This window comes from Lagenorhynchus albirostris, chromosome 1, assembly GCF_949774975.1.
Source record: "Lagenorhynchus albirostris chromosome 1, mLagAlb1.1, whole genome shotgun sequence".
Classification (NCBI taxonomy): domain Eukaryota; kingdom Metazoa; phylum Chordata; class Mammalia; order Artiodactyla; family Delphinidae; genus Lagenorhynchus; species Lagenorhynchus albirostris.
The window spans coordinates 123,397,543-123,417,224 of record NC_083095.1 but is presented as its reverse complement, the minus strand read 5'-3'; the positions used below and the strand labels follow the sequence as shown (position 1 = coordinate 123,417,224).

General features: G+C 36.2%; 1 protein-coding gene across 1 annotated transcript in view; it reads left to right on the top strand.

Annotated features, from left to right (window-relative positions):
- CLPX (caseinolytic mitochondrial matrix peptidase chaperone subunit X) overlaps window positions 1–19,437 on the top strand; it is a 36,298-nt gene extending 16,861 nt beyond the window's left edge. Inside the window, exons 5-14 of the mRNA XM_060152035.1 lie at window positions 918–1,077; window positions 2,483–2,524; window positions 6,045–6,221; window positions 6,590–6,754; window positions 7,588–7,676; window positions 8,657–8,821; window positions 12,301–12,600; window positions 14,231–14,323; window positions 15,816–15,922; window positions 17,706–19,437. Coding sequence (XP_060008018.1) covers window positions 918–1,077; window positions 2,483–2,524; window positions 6,045–6,221; window positions 6,590–6,754; window positions 7,588–7,676; window positions 8,657–8,821; window positions 12,301–12,600; window positions 14,231–14,323; window positions 15,816–15,922; window positions 17,706–17,796 — 1,389 coding nt within the window. The 3' untranslated portion in view covers window positions 17,797–19,437. The remainder of the gene's footprint in view (window positions 1–917; window positions 1,078–2,482; window positions 2,525–6,044; window positions 6,222–6,589; window positions 6,755–7,587; window positions 7,677–8,656; window positions 8,822–12,300; window positions 12,601–14,230; window positions 14,324–15,815; window positions 15,923–17,705) is intronic.
- Window positions 19,438–19,682: the final 245 nt, after the last annotated feature.

The window sequence follows — 19,682 nt, the reverse complement described above, 5'->3', positions numbered from 1 at the left end:
GTAAAAAGGATTTTTAAAAATGATTTACATTAATGATGATAGCTTTAGACCCATGGTGGCAAGTGTAGGTATTCTAATTGACTTTAATATTAACTTTCAAAAATTAGGATCAGTGACATTGTTTATAGAATAGAAACTGGCATAGCACTAGAAGAGTACAGGGATACTTTGTTAAGCTAGAGAACAAAAGAATTGTGTTTTGTTCCTTTTAAGTTTGGGGCCTCTGAATCATTGCTACATAATGTGTCATGCCCCTTGCAATTTGTTTTGTTTTGTTTTTAAACCTAAAGGGAGCAAACATTCATTCGTTTGTTTATTTATTTATGGCTGTGTTGGGTCTTCATTGCTGCGCGTGGTGGGCTTTCTCTAGCTGTGGTGAGCGGGGGCTACTCTTCACTGCGGTGCAGGGGCTTCTCATTTATGGTGGCTTCTCTTGTTGCGGAGCATGAGCTCTAGGTGTACGGGCTTCAGTAGTTGCAGTGCGCGGGCTCAGTAGTTGCGGAACGCAGGCTCTAGGGCGTGCGGGCTTCAGTAGTTGTGGTGCACGGGCTTAGTTGCTCCGCGGCATGTGGAATCTTCCTGGACCAGGCATTGAACCCATGTCCCCTGCATTGGTAGGCAGATTCTTAACTATTGCGCCACCAGGGAAGTCGTGGCATTTTGTTTTGGATGAGAATCTTTGTTCAAATTTAAAACTGTAAGTAAATGTGCTCAGTATAGAACTTCCCCGTTGGTCCAGTGGTTAAGACTCCATGCTTCCACTGCAGGGGGCACAGGTTCAATCCCTGGTAGGGGAAGTTCCACGTGCTGCACGCTACAGCCAAAAAAAAAAAAAAAAAGTGTGCTCAGTATGTAACTTTAATGTGCATATTTTGTGGTAGCTCATAGTAAGTTGTTCATATCTAATCATTTTTCAGATTTATAACTACCTCGACAAGTATGTTGTTGGCCAGTCATTTGCTAAGAAGGTGCTTTCAGTTGCTGTATACAATCATTATAAGAGAATATATAATAATATCCCAGCTAATGTGAGACAGCAAGCAGAAGTTGAGAAGCAGACATCATTAACTCCTAGAGGTTAGTGTTTTGATAATTGACCAAAATAGAGATTACTGTGCTTTAGAGGTAATCCTTATTTGGAACTCTTTGCTTTTGTCTTAAAATACTTTTAGTACACTACAGCATTTTTCAAAATACAGATCACTTCCCATTAGTGGTTCATGAAATCATTTCAGTACATTGCCAACAGCATTTAAAAAAGAGTTAATAAGTGTGAGTAGAAAATACCAGAGTATGTTAACAACTTAAGTGTTGTTTCTTAAAACTTTTGTTTTCAGTTATATGTACATGGGTTCTGGTATACAGATTGAGACATCATTTTTGAATTGTAGACTTGACCACAACTATTTCCCCATGACTGGATCATTGCAGTGCTCTCTGTGTGACTCTTGAGTTCTTCTCTTTTGGGTTCAGGATACAGAATTTCATTTGCCTAAGTCAGAGATATATGGAGATGATAAAGCTTACAGAACATTTTCAGCACTCTTTCCTTTTAGTCCCCAGCTACAGAGTGCAGGGTTCAGGGCAAATTTGTAAGTGATTCAAAGTATAATTCCTATTAATGGTAGATTCTAACGTACCAATATACTGTGTAATGTCAACTTACTGTGGACAATATTGTGTGTGATATTAATAGAATGATTTTATTTAAAAAACTATGAATAGAGTACAGTGTAAATATTTTAAGGTCTTTTGTGTGTGTGTGGTTTTTTTTTGGCCAGGGAGCTGTAATTTCTGATTTGTCCTACAGTGTATCATTTTACATTCTTTTAGTTATCATTTTATAATTTTAGGGAGTTCTGCTAAATACTTTCAGTATTAAATTACTTTTAGTAGCTACTAAATATATGACTGATTGGCTTAATGAAGACAGTTGTTCACTGGTTGAGCTTACTGCAAAATAGTCATGTAGTAGGATCAGTTACTTTTTTAGAAAGTATAAATCATAGTAACTATTGAAAGACTTGGAACATTCATTTTTATAAGGTCCAAATCGCGTTGTTTAGTCATGGAGCAAAATGATTTTTTCTGATTCCTTCAGTCAACAAATTAATAGTTAAGCTCTTCTAGGTGCTGGAAAAGCAAATGGTTACATGGTATTTATAGTATGAGGGATTTAAACTCTTATTAAAGACCTAAATTATTACTACTCTTTTCTTAAAATAGATAGCAGCTTTGTATTTGACAAATGTGAATATTAGCAACTGGACAGCCATCATTAAGCATCTTTGGGGTTTTTTTTAATGTAGAAAGTAGGTAGCATATAAATTCTTTGATAATGTGAAAAGCTGAAAGGACGTTAAAGAACATATTCTTTAAATATATTTGGAAGAGGGCAAGAAGTGGAATACTCCTTGTTTGTTCCCCTAAATTAAACAAATATATAGTATTTTCACATTGCCATTTTCATCCTCTTTCTTAGAGTTAGAAATAAGAAGACGGGAGGATGAGTACAGATTTACAAGTAAGTGACCTCTCTTCAGGTCCTCCTCTGTAATCATTCTTCCTTTTGAGATTTACCTCAGTGAAGTTTGTCAGCAGTAGTAATGGTAGACATGTATTTGCTTGTGTATTACTAAGAAAGATATTGTATATTATCTAAGCCTGTTTGTTATACGTGGTATATATAACTTTGGAACAGTTTCATAGCTAATTTGTGTAGTTTGTAGATGTTGGGTTATTTTAGATATTTGATTTTATCTTTTCTGTTGTGATATTTCTTAAAGCATAATGTAGAGAAATAAAAAGTACTATATGCAGTTTTTCTCTAGATCTGCATATTAACAGAAGTTGTATTTTTAAAAATCTGTAGCTTGAATATTATATCCTTTTTTAAAAAAACCATACAATTAGAGTTGGTCTGCCTGTAAGTGACAAATTTTAGGGGAGGCAGATTATCTTCCAGCTACTCTTTGCCAGAAACCACACTGTTTATTTTTTGGTGTTTATGAAACTTAGTGTAGACTCGCTAATTATACATAAGCACCAACTCACTGTTGCGAGCCCTAGACTGCCCCTATAAGCATCAGATGGTCTGATGGAGGGTGTGGAAGGACCTGATAAACCAAAGGTAGTGGCCATTCTGATGTCTTGAACCCATTCTTTGGAGGTGGATATAGCTGCCATACAGAGGGAGAAGGTTCCAAAGTTATAAGAAGATTCATGTTGTCACAAAAGACAAAAAACAATAGATAAGCCAGTATGAACATTTTTCGCTTAAAAGTTTGATAATTTTACATTTGCCTTTGAACCAAACAGTGTTATACATCTACTATTTGAAGTGTACTATATATTCAGGATGAGCTATGAGAACATAACTAGTTTACCAACTCTGGCATGAGATTTATTAAATGTAATAAAATATGCTGTCAATATATAGTCATAAATTTGGGCAGGTGGCTGATGAAGCTACTATGAATTATTAAAGAAAAGTCTATAGTGAGTATTTTGATAAAATATATATGTAGTGATTTTTTAAAAATGTATGTAGTGGTGCTTCCCTGGTGGCGCAGTGGTTGAGAGTCCGCCTGCCGATGCAGGGGACACGGGTTCGTGCCCCGGTCCGGGAGGATCCCACATGCCGCGGAGCGGCTAGGCCCGTGTGCCATGGCCGCTGAGCCTGCGCGTCCGGAGCCTGTGCTCCGCAACAGGAGAGGCCACAACAGTGAGAGGCCCACATACCGCAAAAAAAAAAAAAAAAATTCTTGGATGTTCCTTTGGAAATCACATATTAGAGACCAACATATGTCTTTTTAACATGTTAAGATTGATGCTTTTTTCCTCCATCATTGGAACATAAAGTTTTTCTGAAGTTAAGCACGAAATGAAATAGTTGGCTTGCATATAAGGGCTGTGTGTTATACAAATACTTAAACACAAGAAAACGGTAGTACTAATAGTAAATTCTTCCAAAGCACATATAAAACTATCTGCCAGGCACTGTTTTAAGTGTTTTACATGTATATACTCATTAATCTTCCCCAAACCTATGAGGCAGAAACTATTATTTTCACTACCATTTTACGTATAAGAAAATTGAAGCACAGAAATTTTAAGTAGTTTGCCTAGGGCCATATAGCTGATGAGCTGCACACAACTAACTATTCTAGCCTGCTTGCTCATAGTCCTTATTATAGAGAGCTGCCTATGTAATGAGAGATAATGCAAGAACAGAGACTTAACTGAAAGAACAGGAGAGTTATCTCAAGTTTACCCTGGAGCATATTTTCATAAATGGAATGACAAACATCATTTGTTCTGTACTATTTAAATTATTCCTTTTTTAAAAATACTTAAATCATAGAGTAAGTTAAATACATGTGTCATATGATTTCACTGTAGTCAGTATGCTTCTTGTGATTTTGTTCAAATTACCTAAATCATCTTTTCCCCATTGGGCAGACCTACTTTTCAGCCAAGCACCTTCTTATATTGTCACAATTCCTAACTAGATTTTGCTGAAATTAAAAAAAAAACTTTTCTTTTTTTTTTTGTTTAGTAGGGACAAGTATCTAACTGAACTAATATAGACTGCATTTTTTTTGCCTGATGTGAATTGTACTGAGACATAGCATTGTGATTTATTCGCTGATCATTAACTGTCAAATGGAGCACAATTAAATTCAAATGTTTATTTAATGCCTATTATTTTTGATGACTAGAATAACCCTTTACCAAAGGGTGTGACCCAAAGATAGTTTGAAAGTGACAGCCAGATAGAATAGTACTATAATAATATGTCTGCTGAACATCTGTCTGTTGGTTTTTTTATTTTTTTTTTAATTTTTTTTGCGGTACGCGGGCCCCTCACTGCTGTGGCCCCTCCCATTGCGGAGCACAGGCTCCGGACGCGCAGGCTCAGCGGCCATGGCTCACGGGCCCAGCCGCTCCGTGGCACGTGGGATCTTCCCGGACCGGGGCACGAACCCATGTCCCCTGCATCGGCAGGTGGACTCTCAACCACTGCGCCACCAGGGAAGCCCCACAGGATCATTTTTAAATGTGGAAGAGACTGTTTAAAGGTCATATGTCTCAGTATTTTCACTAAGGAAGCAGGCCCAGTAAAGCTAAGTGACTTGCCATGCTCCTACAATAGAACCGAGACTAGAACCCAAGTTTCCTATTTCTCAGTTCAATGTTTTTCCCTTTCTCTACAGCCCTGCTTATTTTCATTTGTACTGAAAAAATAATATACCTTTATCTTTCAAAGTGCCTCCAAATCAATTGTGTTTTGTTTTTGTTTTTTTTTTTATTGGCTGTGTTGGGTCTTTGTTGCTGCACGTGGGCTTTCTATAGTTGAGGCAAGCGGGAGCTACTCTTCGTTGTGGTGCGTGGCCTCCTCATTGTGATGACTTCTCTTGTTGCGGAGCATGGGCTCTAGGCACGCAGGCTTCAGTAGTTGTGGCATGTGGGCTCAGTAGTTGTGGCTCGCAGGCTCTGGAACACAAGCTCAGTAGTTGTGGCTCATGGGCTCCATGGCATGTGGGATCTTCCCAGACCAGGGCTCGAACCCATGTCCCCTGCACTGGCAGGCGGATCCTTAACCACTGCGCCACCAGGGAAGCCCTTGTGTTTTGTTCTTAAACACAGGCATAGAAACACAAAGTGTACATATGACTTGCTCAAGATCATATAGCTATTTAGAGGCAAATAAAGGACCAAAGCTAAAGCTTTCTGACTCCTAGCACTGTTCTCCTATTACACTGCCTTCTTTTCAGTAAAAGTATATTCTTCATACAAGTTTATGTAAATAAGGAAGGTAAAAATAATCCATTTCCTTTGCTTAAGGTTCCCTGAATAATCATTGTGTATTGTACATTTGTCATTAGATAATTTGAGGCTTTCTTCCTTTATAGGTAAGGCAAAATGTCAGAATATTTAAATTTTTTCTAAATAGGTGATTGGTTTTAGATGTAGGGTTTTATTGGGCATTTTTTCAGGTAAAATCAAATGAAGCTCTAATAATTCCTTTGGCATTTTTTCAGAGTTGCTTCAGATTGCTGGAATTAGTCCACATGGTAATGCTTTAGGAGCATCAATGCAGCAACAAGTAAACCAACAAATACCTCAGGAAAAACGAGGAGGTGAAGTATTGGATTCTTCCCATGATGACATAAAACTTGAAAAGAGTAATATTTTGCTGCTTGGACCAACTGGGTCAGGTAAATAACTTACTGAAAAATCACTACTCATTTAAAAAAAAATAGAATATAAATGATTCTGTAACCTGTGTCTTATGACTGGGGGATTCTCACTCTTAAGAGGAACATCTAAGGCCAATCTTATGGTAGTTATAAAGGGCTTAGAACTGAATTTGAGGTGTTGGTATTGCCCTTTAGGCCAGTCCCTAATATCTTAACAGGAATAATGAAAATAGGGTACCATTATATCTGAGTAATAGTAGAGAAAAGATGTCACACTAATTTTTCTTATTATACATTCTTCACATTTAATTTGTTTTGCATTTTTGTAGAGAAATTGTATGACAACATATTTTTAGTAAATTTTTAGTTACTGTTTCTATTTGTAGGTAAAACTCTTCTGGCACAAACCCTAGCTAAATGCCTTGATGTCCCTTTTGCTATCTGTGACTGTACGACTTTGACTCAGGCTGGATATGTAGGTGAAGATATTGAATCTGTGATTGCCAAACTGCTCCAAGATGCCAATTATAATGTAGAAAAAGCACAACAAGGTATGTTTCAGTGTAGTTTGTCCCCAGATATAGTCTGTTGGGGAAGCAGTCTAATAGCAAGAGAATATAATTTTTATTTTGAGTCAAGGAGTAAAATTCTATAATTATATAAAAGTAGCTATGTTAAACATATTCTAGCATACCAAGGGCCACAAAGTTTGCTTTGCCTTAATGTTATAATATGGCTACTAGGGTGAAAACAGGCTAAATTACTATTCCATTAGATCCTTAATACTATCATTGTTTTTCCTGTTCTGACTTTCCTCTATACTCGTAATGCTGGGGTGGGGTAAGGGAGGGGATGAGGACAAGTGCAGGAGAGTGCAAGATGTATATAGAAACAAATTAGGCTATTGACTTAGGGGATGTCATAGATGCTGCATTTCTCTTTTCCCTATCTATCATCTGTCCTTGTTTACACGAAGAGCTTGACAGCTTCCTGTCCAAATTCCTTTAGGACAAGAATATGGATGGGAAAAAAATAAGCTAAAATTTTGCTAATACCAGCCCTGTATCCACCTTCTGCTTTCACACTATACCTCTATCTCAGCTTCTTAGAATAAAGAACCTGAAAACATTAGTGGGGTAGATAACTATTGTCATAGAGAATTGGTTATCATACCCAAGTGATATTCTATAGAATAAATTATAAAACGTTTGCACAAAATGATGAGTGGGAAAGCTAGCAGTGTATTTTTATAGTATTAAGCCATTGTATATGTTAAGTGTTAAAGATTAAATAACCTTGCTCTCTAGCTACCTAGTCGTTTAAAGCTGAGTTATTTTGTGTATATCTTTTTCATATTATAAATAGAATCCTCCTTAAATTATAGGAATTGTCTTTCTGGATGAAGTAGATAAGATTGGCAGTGTGCCAGGCATTCATCAGTTACGGGATGTAGGTGGAGAAGGCGTTCAGCAAGTAAGCAGTTGAATATTTTGTTCAAGTCCACTAAAAGGAAGGGAATACATCAACCTCCCAAATATTGTACGTTTGGTTTCACATTCAATTAGATTCTGTTTTGTTTATTTCTCCCACTCCAAACTCCATATACCATTTAGTTCAGGTCCTAAGAGAAAGCTGTTGGCGATTTTAAATACCAAATTACCTCTGTTAGGAAATTAAAAATACTTTAAAGAAATAAATGAAATTTAATTTTTGTTGGTTTTATTACACAAAGGCCCAGTTAAACATTTCTAGAGGACTCTTGAAGAAAGTTCTGGTTGTAACTAGACATAAATGAACTATGTACATGTATCTTATTCTTTTCACTTAATTAGAAGATAAAATAGAGTTTTATGCCTTATAGAGTCATACTTAAAGTCATAATAATCTATTGGGCAACTTGACCTTTTACTGGTAACTAATTATGACATAAATTACAGGGTAAGGAAACTTGCTTTTGTTTTTTTGACCAAGACATAGACAGGTACAGTCACACTTATAAAATGTGCTGGATGATGTTTTTTATAAAGGCATCTCAATATATAGGTATTCTCAAAGTTTAACACTAGGAGTAGAATAGAATTTTAATTTGCATGAAAGACAAATCTTCAAATATTTTCAAATTTTGAATGTTCCCACCATGGTTGGATAACATCTTAGAGAGCCATAATTCTATCTTTATGTCAGAACTATGTCTTTACCATCAAAAACAACCTCTTGAGTTGACTGTTTCCTGAATGCATCAGGAGTCCTATACCTATTCCAAATAAATTTATGAATAATTAATATGATAGTATATTAGATTTTCATGTTAGTTATAGAAATGTGGGAGTTTTCTTCAGTTATGCTCATTGACCATAACCACATATTATTTTCCCCATTGAATCCCATTACCTAAAGTATAATAAATAATACGCTTATATGATGATGCCATAAATCATTTATTCTTTATTTAGGGCTTATTAAAACTACTAGAAGGCACAATAGTCAATGTTCCAGAAAAGAATTCCCGTAAGCTACGTGGAGAAACGGTACAAGTTGATACAACAAACATCCTGTTTGTTGCATCTGGTGCTTTCAATGGTTTGGACAGAATCATCAGCAGGAGAAAAAATGAAAAGGTAAGTTTTTCTGAGTGATTACTAGGAGAGAAAGCATTTGAAGTTAGAGGATGGACCCTCAGTTTCTAATCTCATATCTGCTGGCTGCCAGTTGTGGATTTTTACGAGTTAGGTTTTCTTAGAGTATACCAGAAATATATGCCTAGTTATTTTTAAAATGTCATAGTAGTAGTTTGGAAGATTTCTAAATATCATCTATATATGGGCATTTTTAAAGTATAACTTGATGATTTCAATTTTATATTTCATCTAAGGAGTTTTTTATTATTTGAGGTAGCTGCTGTATCAATAAAAATTGTACTCATTTCTCTTGCCCAATTCACTGGAGCCCAATAAAGAGCTTGTCTCCATTGCTCCGGCCCATAGAGTCTTCATAGATCACTGCTGACATGCACAAATGGAGGAAAGCAGTTTGGAGGTTGGGGGAAGGGTTGTGATCCCACCTAGTTTTATAGATGTTTCTTAAACATTCTTATAAGCCTTGATTTTAACTGGTACTTATTTTTTCATATCCTCAAAGTTCATGCCCAGTACCTGTTTATTGATTGATTACGATAAAATGTAATGTCAGCATAGTGGCAAGAAGCCCGAAAACATGCCTGTTTTCCATGCTTTTGTGTTTTACATAGTAGCCACAAATGATACCTTTTATATAATATATTCTACGTAAATGAATATATCATAGATCACTTCTTTGCTGTATTGTTTGCTTTAAGTCTCCTTGGCCTTGCATGTTTAGTAGTTTACTTTAGCTTTTAGTTTAGTAGTAGTAGCTACTAATGTAGTAGTTTAGTAGTAGTAAAAAAAAAAAAATAACGCTGCTAATAAATGGTTGCCTGTGTTAATTCTTTTGCATAGCCTAGATGAGAAACCTCTTGTACAGATACTAACTGAGCCAGGTAGTGCTGTTATTCCTCAATAAGGTTAGATTTTTATTTTTCATATTAGTTAATTTATGTTTTTCTTGCTTTTGAAATTCTGTATAAATTAGCCTAACAAATTAGAAAGACGAAATTATTTCTTTGTGTGTGCGCCCAAACATGCATGCGTTTGAGAGAGACAGATGGGGGAGGGTGGGGAAGAGAGAGAGAGAACTTTATATTCAAAATTCTGTAACCAAAGCCAAGGACCATGTTCTTATATTTATTTATAATTCATATTTCCAAAAAGAATTTGAAGCTAGAAACATTTAGAAAAGAACAATTAAAAGTATTATTAGTAAAGAGATCAGAAACATGTGAAAGGAAGGTTTAGGTCATTTCAGCTTAGTGGAAATTAAGTCACTCTGTTTAGCTTTGAACTTCTTAATGAAAAGTAGGGAGAAATCGTGAGCTAGTTTTTATTGCCTGAAAGAGGAAGGGTATGATGTCTTCATGAGAGACAAAGATTAAAAAAGAGTTTTTCACTTAGATTTTTTTTTTGAAATTTATTTTGGCTGTGCCGGGTCTTAGTTGCAGCATGCAGGATCTTCGTTGTGGCATGTTTAGTTGCGGCATGCAGGATCTTTAGTTGCAGCATGCGAACTCTTAGTTGTGGCATGCATGTGGGATCTAGTTCCCCAACCAGGGATTGAACCCGGGCCCCCTCCATTAGGAGCGTGGAGTCTTACCCACTGGACCACCAGGGAAGTCCCTGTCACATAGATTTTTAGGAAAAGATGACAGAGACATAAGAGAGTCTGCAACAGTGATTTTATAGAGGATTAAACACATCCATTTGGCTACTGTTTTTACCAAACCTCATTGAAAGCCAGGAGTACAATATAAATAATATACCTCTACCTCTACCTCTTTCCTAACCATATGAAACTGCTTGCAGTCTTAAGTTTTATTCCTATTGCCTTTGCTCATGTCCTCCCCACCTCAGTCCAGTTGGCAAATATGTGTTCATTTTTTTTTAACACAATAAACATTTATTTCTTGCTCAAACAAATCCAGAAGTGTATTGGGTGGTAATGTGTTCATTCTTTAAGACTCAGTCTGTCAAATGATTAGGCAATTCCTCTGTGAAGACTTTCTTGGTCACCTCCTACCCTCTGTCCCCAGTATTTCCTGTTTTCTTTCTTTCCACTGCTGTAGTTTCCTGTACAGTTGTCCTTCATTGCACCTATGATGCTTTAATATCTTCATGTGTTCTCACTGTAAATAAGTCCCTTTAGGTTAGGATAAGGGCTGTCTTCAGGTTTGTATCCTCAGTGTTTTATAATAATGCTTAATGCTTAATAAATGTATATCCATATATATAATAAATATGAGTATATATATTTATTACTATATATGCTTATATTGTATGTATAATAAATGTTTAATATATGTTTAAATTATTGAATGAAAGGTATTTTGCTTTCTGATACACTAACTGTCCACATACACAGCTTAGAGTATCAGGAATGGATTTTTTTTTTTAATGAATTAATTAATTTATTTATGGCTGTGTTGGGTCTTCGTCTCCGCGCGAGGGCTTTCTCTAGCTGCGGCAAGCGGAGGCCACTCTTCATCGCGGTGCGCGGGCCTCTCACTATCGCGGCCTCTCTTGTTGCGGAGCACAGGCTCCAGACGCGCAGGCTCAGTAGTTGTGGCTCACGGGCCTAGTTGCTCCGCGGCATGTGGGATCTTCCCAGACCAGGGCTCGAACCTGTGTCCCCTGCATTGGCAGGCAGACTCTCAACCACTGCGCCACCAGGGAAGCCCAGGAATGGATTTTTAACTTAGCTGTTTTCTCATATATCATGTAGTTGTTCTTTTGACAAAAGTTGTATGACATATCAAAATTAAACTGCGGACAGTTGCCTGGAGTATAGTTCTTTTATATTGACTAAAGCAAGATCCATACACCTTAGATAAACAACTTTTTGCAGCAAAGTTACCATTTTTGTTTGACGTCCTTACATGTTCTTTATAAAATCGAAATTATTCTAACTCATAGGATGTTCTAACTCATAGGATATTCTAACTCATAGTATGCAACCCCAAATCACGATTTTAATAGAATGCTTAGCAATGACTTAAGACACTTGTGAATAATTTTGTTTTAAGTCTGCTTGTTCCATAGGCACTATTCCTGTTTACAGTATTACAAAACTGTCTTTGGTTACAAAATAATTACTATCTCTGTTTCCACAGTTCTTGCACATTTTGGAAGCCACACTAGTCTAGAGGTCTCAGAAAAATCCTGCAACATCATTGTATGAGTTCTAAGGGACTTCCCTTCACAGTTCTTACTTACCTACTTTTACTAGAATTCATTCTTTGAGAGTTGGTTAGGTTCTCAATTCTGAAGGCAGATAGACCTGAGTTTGAATCCTGGCTTTTACCACTAGCAGCAATGGTACTTAACCTCTCTAAGCCTTTTTCTTCGTTGTAAAATATAAATGATAATACTTTCTTCTGTTGTGAAGATGGCATGAGATATGCATGTAAAATGCTGAGCACGATGCAGCTTTATTCTGTTATTTATAATACCTGTCTTTTCTTTGGCAGTATCTTGGATTTGGAACACCATCTAATCTGGGAAAAGGCAGAAGGGCTGCAGCTGCTGCAGACCTTGCCAATCGAAGTGGAGAATCAAATACTCACCAAGACATTGAAGAAAAAGATCGTTTATTACGTCATGTGGAAGCCAGAGATCTCATTGAATTTGGCATGATTCCTGAGTTTGTGGGACGGTTGCCTGTGGTAGTTCCTTTGCATAGCCTAGATGAGAAAACACTTGTACAAATACTAACTGAGCCACGTAATGCTGTTATTCCTCAGTACCAGGCCTTATTCAGCATGGATAAGGTTAGATTTTTATTTTTTATACTTACTTAATTTATGGGTTGTTTTTTTTTTTGCTACTGAAACTCTATATATGTTAGCCTAACAAATTAAAAAGCAATACTTTAAAAAAAAAAAAAGCAATACTTATCTGGAATACCAGCCTATTCCTCACTAAATATGGATCTAGGAATCAGGGAAGGCACGTTGTGTCATATTAGACACTTAGGAGTTGGCTTTATTTTTTTCTTAATTAAAATTGACATTGTAGCTTAAAGCCCAAGGATATATATAGAGAGAAATTGTGCTAGCAGCCTACCCCTAACCCCTCAAGCCAGGCACACAGGATTGTCTTTTCAGCCTTGATATTCTAAATGCTTTCATTGTGACATACTAGGTATACTTTTTTCTAAAGTTAGCTCTCACATCTACTTCTCTGCAGCCAGACACCTGGAGCCATATATCTAATCAGATAGCAAATGTTTGGGTTTTCTGAACCTAGTGTCTCAAAATATCAGTCTCCTTCTCTCCATTGCCATTGTCCCTACCTCAAGTCAGTCTCCTTTATCATTCTTCACCTTGACCCATGCATTTACTTCCTAATAGGTCTCCCTATCTAAAGTCTGTCTCTGACCACCACCACCAAAATATTATCATCTCCCACTTTACTTCCAGAGTGGATCTTTTTAAAATTATTGAACACAGTGTTCAACAAATATTAGATATTAAGTTCTTAATAAATACTTAATGAATAAACACAAAGCTAATTATTTTACTTCCCTCCTTAAAAATCCTTCGGTGGTCCCCTAGCCTTATTTAGATGCCCCCACTTTGGTGCTCTCTTAGCACCATGTGCAAACACTATGCTGTAAATGCTCTTTTGCTAATTTGTCACCACCCAATACACTTAAGTTTCTTGAGGGCAAAGGTGGTGTCTGATTCATCACTCAGTTTCTAATATATAAACACACAGGGGTTCAATAAATGTTGAATAAAGCCCTAGAAAATCCACGTTAATGTAGAAAACCTCTTCAAGGACTAAGGACAAACTTGAGATTCATACTGATACCTTCCCATAGGTTAATTCATAGAAACAAGTGCTTTTTGAAGGCAAGGTTCTGAAGCACCGTGAGAGATAATTACCTCACTTAAATTTTACATTTTCTGGATATAGAAATTAATAAACAAAAGTTGTTTAATACCAAGATTTTATAAAATCTGATGTTCCAAAGTATTTTGATTTTGGGAGCGTATATTAACTTCTCAATAAGTTTTGGAATTTGTGGTAATTTAGAGAGACTTGTCTAAAGTTTTACCTTCGTTCTATAGGATGAGAGGGTTAGTAACACTCTTTAAAATGAATATTTTCCAGAAACTAAGTTATAGTCTAAAAATGCTTTAGTCTGAAAGGGGATAGTGTCAGTCAAGACACAAAGATTCTGACTCTGTGTTTCTGAGTATTAGTGAATCAGTGTACTTAGCTCTCTGGAACTTATTTCTTTACCAGTAAAGTCAGGGCATTAGTCTCTTTTTGTTCTAAAAAGACCAGTAATGGTGGTAGGTAGTAATAGTTAGTAGATCAAATACTGCATGGTTATATTAGGAAAATATCATCAAGTATTATCTGAGTTATTTCTTTTGAATATATTTGTAGTGTGAACTGAATGTTACTGAAGATGCTTTGAAAGCTATAGCCCGATTGGCACTAGAACGAAAAACAGGTGCACGAGGCCTCCGGTCCATAATGGTAAGTTGGCATAAATTTACAGAAACTAGATTATTTCTTGGTCTGAATTTTGAGAATACTAAACCTCGATGTTTTCCTCTGGAAATACATCCAGAAAATTGGTCTAATATTTTTTGTGATTTTTTTTTTTTTTTGGTCACAGTATATTATATCTTTCTTTTTCCTAAAAAGGAACTTCAGGGTGTTTGCAACAAAGGACATACAGTTAATATGATTAATGAAATAGAGGAAATCAGGATCATGGGAAGGAGAATTTCACAAAACTCTACGTAGGCCTTTTGACTTAAGCTCCAGAGTGCCTTCTCAGAACCATTGAAATCCTCATTGTTGTTTTTTGTTTGAAATGAAGTTGTAGATACTGTGGCATTTTACCCCTAAATTCTTCAGTATGTTATGAACTATTTTTATTTTGTTACAAATCCTAGAGACCCAGCCTACTTTGAGTCACCACCCACCCTCTTCCTTAGAGTTCTCACCCCTACTCCCCCAGGTCTGGCTGTACAGTGGGTTACTATTTCCCTACATGCTCCCAAAGCAAGCACATATTCTGTTCTCTGAGGATTTCACTGCTAAATATTACTTCTCTTATCTCAGTAGGACTTTTTTTTTTTTGCGGTACGTGGGCCTCTCACTGTCGTGGCCTCTCCCGTTGTGGAGCACAGGCTCCAGATGCACAGGCTCAGCGGCCACGGCTCATGGGCCCAGCCACTCCGCGGCATGTGGGATCTTCCCGGACCGGGGCACGAACCCGTGTCCCCTGCATTGGCAGGCGGACTCTCAACCACTGCGCCACCAGGGAAGCCCTCAGTAGGACTTTTTGATTAGAGCTACACATCCATCATAATTTGAGATTTTACTCTTTAATGAAGGCCTGGACTTCAGGTGTTGTGACAGATTTATAAGCATGTAAACTAGAAAAACAGGTGATACAGTTGACATTTTTAGAAAATTTGATGTACTCAACCAGTATTTTCCTTAATATGGAACATAATCCAGCCCCTACTCATAGGCAAAACTAGTTTTCTTTAGTAAATAACTTTAGATCTACTGCAGCACTTGAGACAAATGCCTGTTTGAAGTCATAGCTTTGTAGAGATGATTTAGGATTAAATCATTTCCAAATTAAGGATTACTAGTTGACCTCCTTTAGTCATAGAGTATGTCAAGAATGCTTCTGAGTAACACCTGAATCACATACAAAATGAAGGTACAGTCTTTTTGTATGTGCACGGTGACCTAAGTAGGCAGAACTATACAGACAAAAAGCCTTCCCTTATAGAATGACTTCTCTGTGAATTTAGTTAGAAGCTGTTTTAATATGAAGAATATGAAAGCTTTTACATTGACTTTTCAACATTCAGTTACTGGTGCATAACAGGGACTCCATAATATTTGTTGAGTTGATGAATTCGATTGATAACCTGTAGAATACAAGCATTTTATATGTAACCTCAGTTTTCCATGTAATTCATTACTTTTTTTATCTTTTTAGGAAAAGCTGTTACTAGAACCAATGTTCGAAGTCCCTAATTCTGATATTGTATGTGTGGAGGTTGACAAAGAAGTAGTAGAAGGAAAGAAGGAACCAGGATACATCCGGTAAAGTGTATTGTCAAACTAAAACAGATCTAAAGCTTGAGATAGGCTCTTTATTGCTATGGTTTATTGGTCTGTCATAAAATTATATAAAAATCCTTATAAATCATAAACTAATCAGTTATCTCAAGTTTTCTGTAGAAAAATTTTCTGATTTTGGTTTATAAAATATTTTGAGTCTTGAAAATTGATCTTCAAAATTAGTCTCCACTTGGGATTTCCCTGGTGGCACAGTGGATGACTCCACGCTCCCAATGCAGGGGGCCCGGGTTAGATCCCTGGTCAGGGAACTAGATCCCACGTGCATGCTGCAACTAAGAGTTCGCATGCCACAACCAAGGAGCCCACCTACCGCAACTAAGACCAAATAAATAACCAAATAACCAACCAAATAAATAAATATTAAAAAAAAATTAGTTTCCCCTTTTTTCTCCTAAAGGAAGAAGTATCAAAAAAAATATAAAAGTAATCCAAATGAAAAGACTTAAATGAACTTTGCTGCTAATTCTGTAATTTATGAATTACTTGTTTCATGTCTTTCATAAGACCAAAACTTTAAAAAATATTTATTTACTTGGCTGTGTCGGGTCTTAGTTGTGGCATGAGGGATCTTTGTTGCGGCATGTAGGATCTTTCATTGTGGTGCGAGGGCTCTTCATTGTGGCGCACAGGCCTCTCTCTAGTTGTGGTCCCGTGGGCTGTGGCTCTCTAGTTGTGGCACGCAGCCTCAGTAGTTGCAGTGTGTGGGCTCAGTAGTTGCGGAGCGAGCACAGGTTTAGTTGCCCCGCGGCATGTGGAATCTTAGTTCCCAGACCAGGGATTGAACCCGTGTCCCTGCATTGGAAAGTGGATTCTTAAGCACTGGACCACCAGGGAAGACCCACATAAGACCAAAACTTTGACGACATAATTTTTCTCTTAGTTGTATCTTATCAGTTGACAAATTTGACATATCTTTCACTGCTTTATTTAACTATTCTAGGGGTCAGTGAACTGTCTTGTACAGGGCTAGATTAATACTTCAGGGCCATACAATCTGTATTGCAGCTACTCTGCCCTCATAGCACTAGAGCTACAGTCCATAAATGAATGAGCATGTCTGTGTTCAGATAAATATTTACAAAACAAATGATGGGCTTTATCTGGCCTGCAGGCTGTAGTTTACTGACCCTGATCTATTCAATAAATATTTATTAAACAGTGTTTGACATTAATGTTACCTACATAAAAATTAGATTTCTGTCACAACATATGTTATGTTTTATGCTTATCTTCTAAGGTAACTTATGAGGCAGTTGATTGGTTTTGAACAACCTTTACTTATTCAAAGAGATATAATTCTCATTTTTATTGTTTAATATTAATATATAAAGGAATTGTGGTGGTCTGATCATAATTTTGACTAATTTGAGTCATACTGGTTTGATCAGAAGCTTTCCATTTCTTTACCATTGACATGCTAAATGTCAAGCATTTTCGTTAATAGATTCTACTTTTTTGCTGGAGGAAAGAAAGGCCTTCACGGTTGAAGCCTTGTTGTTGATTTATTTCAGTAAAAAATTTGTTTGGGAAAACTACTTGTAGTTTTTGGTTGTGTGCTCTAAATGTTTCCCATATTTTACCATTAAGCAATCTTAGTATTAGAAGTGCTCTTAATATTTTCCTTCTTTGTGTGTCATTTCTAGCTAAGTGGATTAATTTTTTATTATTCATTTTTTTGAGAAGTTGTGTTTACCCCTAATTCTTATTTAAAAAAACAAAAAACACTGATGGCTTTTCATTATAGGGCTCCAACGAAAGAATCCTCTGAAGAGGAGTATGACTCTGGAGTTGAAGAAGAAGGATGGCCTCGTCAAGCAGATGCTGCAAACAGCTAAACTGTCAGACTTCTGTCCTGTATATAAAGTTTTCCATCTTTTGTTTAGGATCGTAACTGTCTCTACAGTCTGACATTAAAAGCATTGGATCTATCTTGGATATCATACATGGTCAGAAGCTTTTAGGATAAAAATCAGATCATGTATATAATGTAACATCACATTGATTTATACAGACTGACATAACATGGACTTAATGACACAGTGTTCAGAGACAAAATGTACATTATTTTGGTTTGGTTTTTAAAAAATACGCTTTAAAAAAATTCTTAGGAGTTCTTTTAAGCAATGCAGGTGTTGCAATAACTGTGGATTTTACAATAATGTAACTATAAATGGGAAAATAAACTCTTTAAAATTGAAGATTGGGATGCCATTCTTTAGTTTAGCCTTTTCTACCCATGTTTGTTTCCTGAAAATATTAGAATTTTTTTCATCTTAAAAATTGGAACAGGTAGTTTCCAAGTAGTTAAAGATTTCATGGAAAAAGTACCCTGAAGAACCTTATTTTGATGATTTGTTTAGCTGTATTCTTAGTCTTATCCACTAATGCATGACACGAAACTTCCCCATTGGACTATAAAAAAAGGCCATTCTCTTGCTGACTTGTCTGATTTATTTGCCATCTTTGGTCCATTTTAGTACCATGAGTGAGCAGATGGAATTGAAGTCTGCCTTAAATCTTCAGGAAGAGACTACATCTAATTCTAAAAGTAGTATTACAGCCATGTGCTGAGCTAAATAAAATATCCTAATACATTTACCTAAAGTACTTAGTTTTTTGTTGTTTTCTGGTGCTGGATATTTGTCTAATTCTTTGGCTTCATAGAATATTAAAGAAAATCTATGCTATCAGCAGAAGGGAATGTGTTCATACTAAAATATAAGTTATTAACTTTCATTATATAAGAAAACTAAACAGTGGGGGAAATTTGGGGGACTTAACAGTGAAAATTATTTCATTTGATTCCATAAATATTAAAATATGAGTACCTTTTAAACTTTCTTCTTTCCCACTATATTGATAGAAGTTCCTATACTGTTCCTTCAGTTCAGCCTTGTTTGAAATTGTTTAAATCAGAGTACCTTTAAACATTTGTTTTCAGTTTTTAGTTTATAAACTCTTGAGTTTTCCTCTTACTGCCCCCGCCCCCATTTTCTTAGGAAAAGAACCCTAAACTATTAGCAAATTCTACATCTTGTTGATGAAATTGGGTTTTCTGTGATGTAATAAGAGATGTTAGATATCTATTTATGGCTGGGGTAGGACCAGAAATGCACTTTTGCAAAGTGTTTAAGCCTGGTTGCTAGAGTATAGAACAGAAACTGGTATCTTTCTTGGTCTCCCTAGTAATGGTTGAAGTTCTTCTCAGGAAGTCTTTCATATTATAACTGTTCTTTATCTTTTTCTTACAGCCTCATCATTTTCCTTTTTGTAGAGTGAAAATTGGAGTAGCTACTAAATATATTAAAGGCAGTCCTCCAGAAATGCACTGGGAGACATTTTAGTCACAACTTACATTTGGTTTTGAAAGTTAAAGCATAATTGATGTTTTTAAATTAAACACAACTGAGTATAACTACGATTTGTATCTTGAAACTTGTTTTGGCATTTGAATAAAACGAAAGCATTAAATGAAAGCCATTGTTGTGGTGTGTCCATAATGCAGTGCCATTTTTAAAAGGACACAGATATCATGAGTGGCTTTATTCTAGAGACTGTTAATCCTGACACATTCATATTCTTCTAATAAATTCTCCTAGTTGTAGATTCCACAGACAAAAAGTCTGTTTATGTTAAACATTGATTGAAAATCCTTACTTAAATATCCTGCATGGGCCCCACACTAGGAATACAGACCAAGCTTTCCAAGAAGTTTACAAGT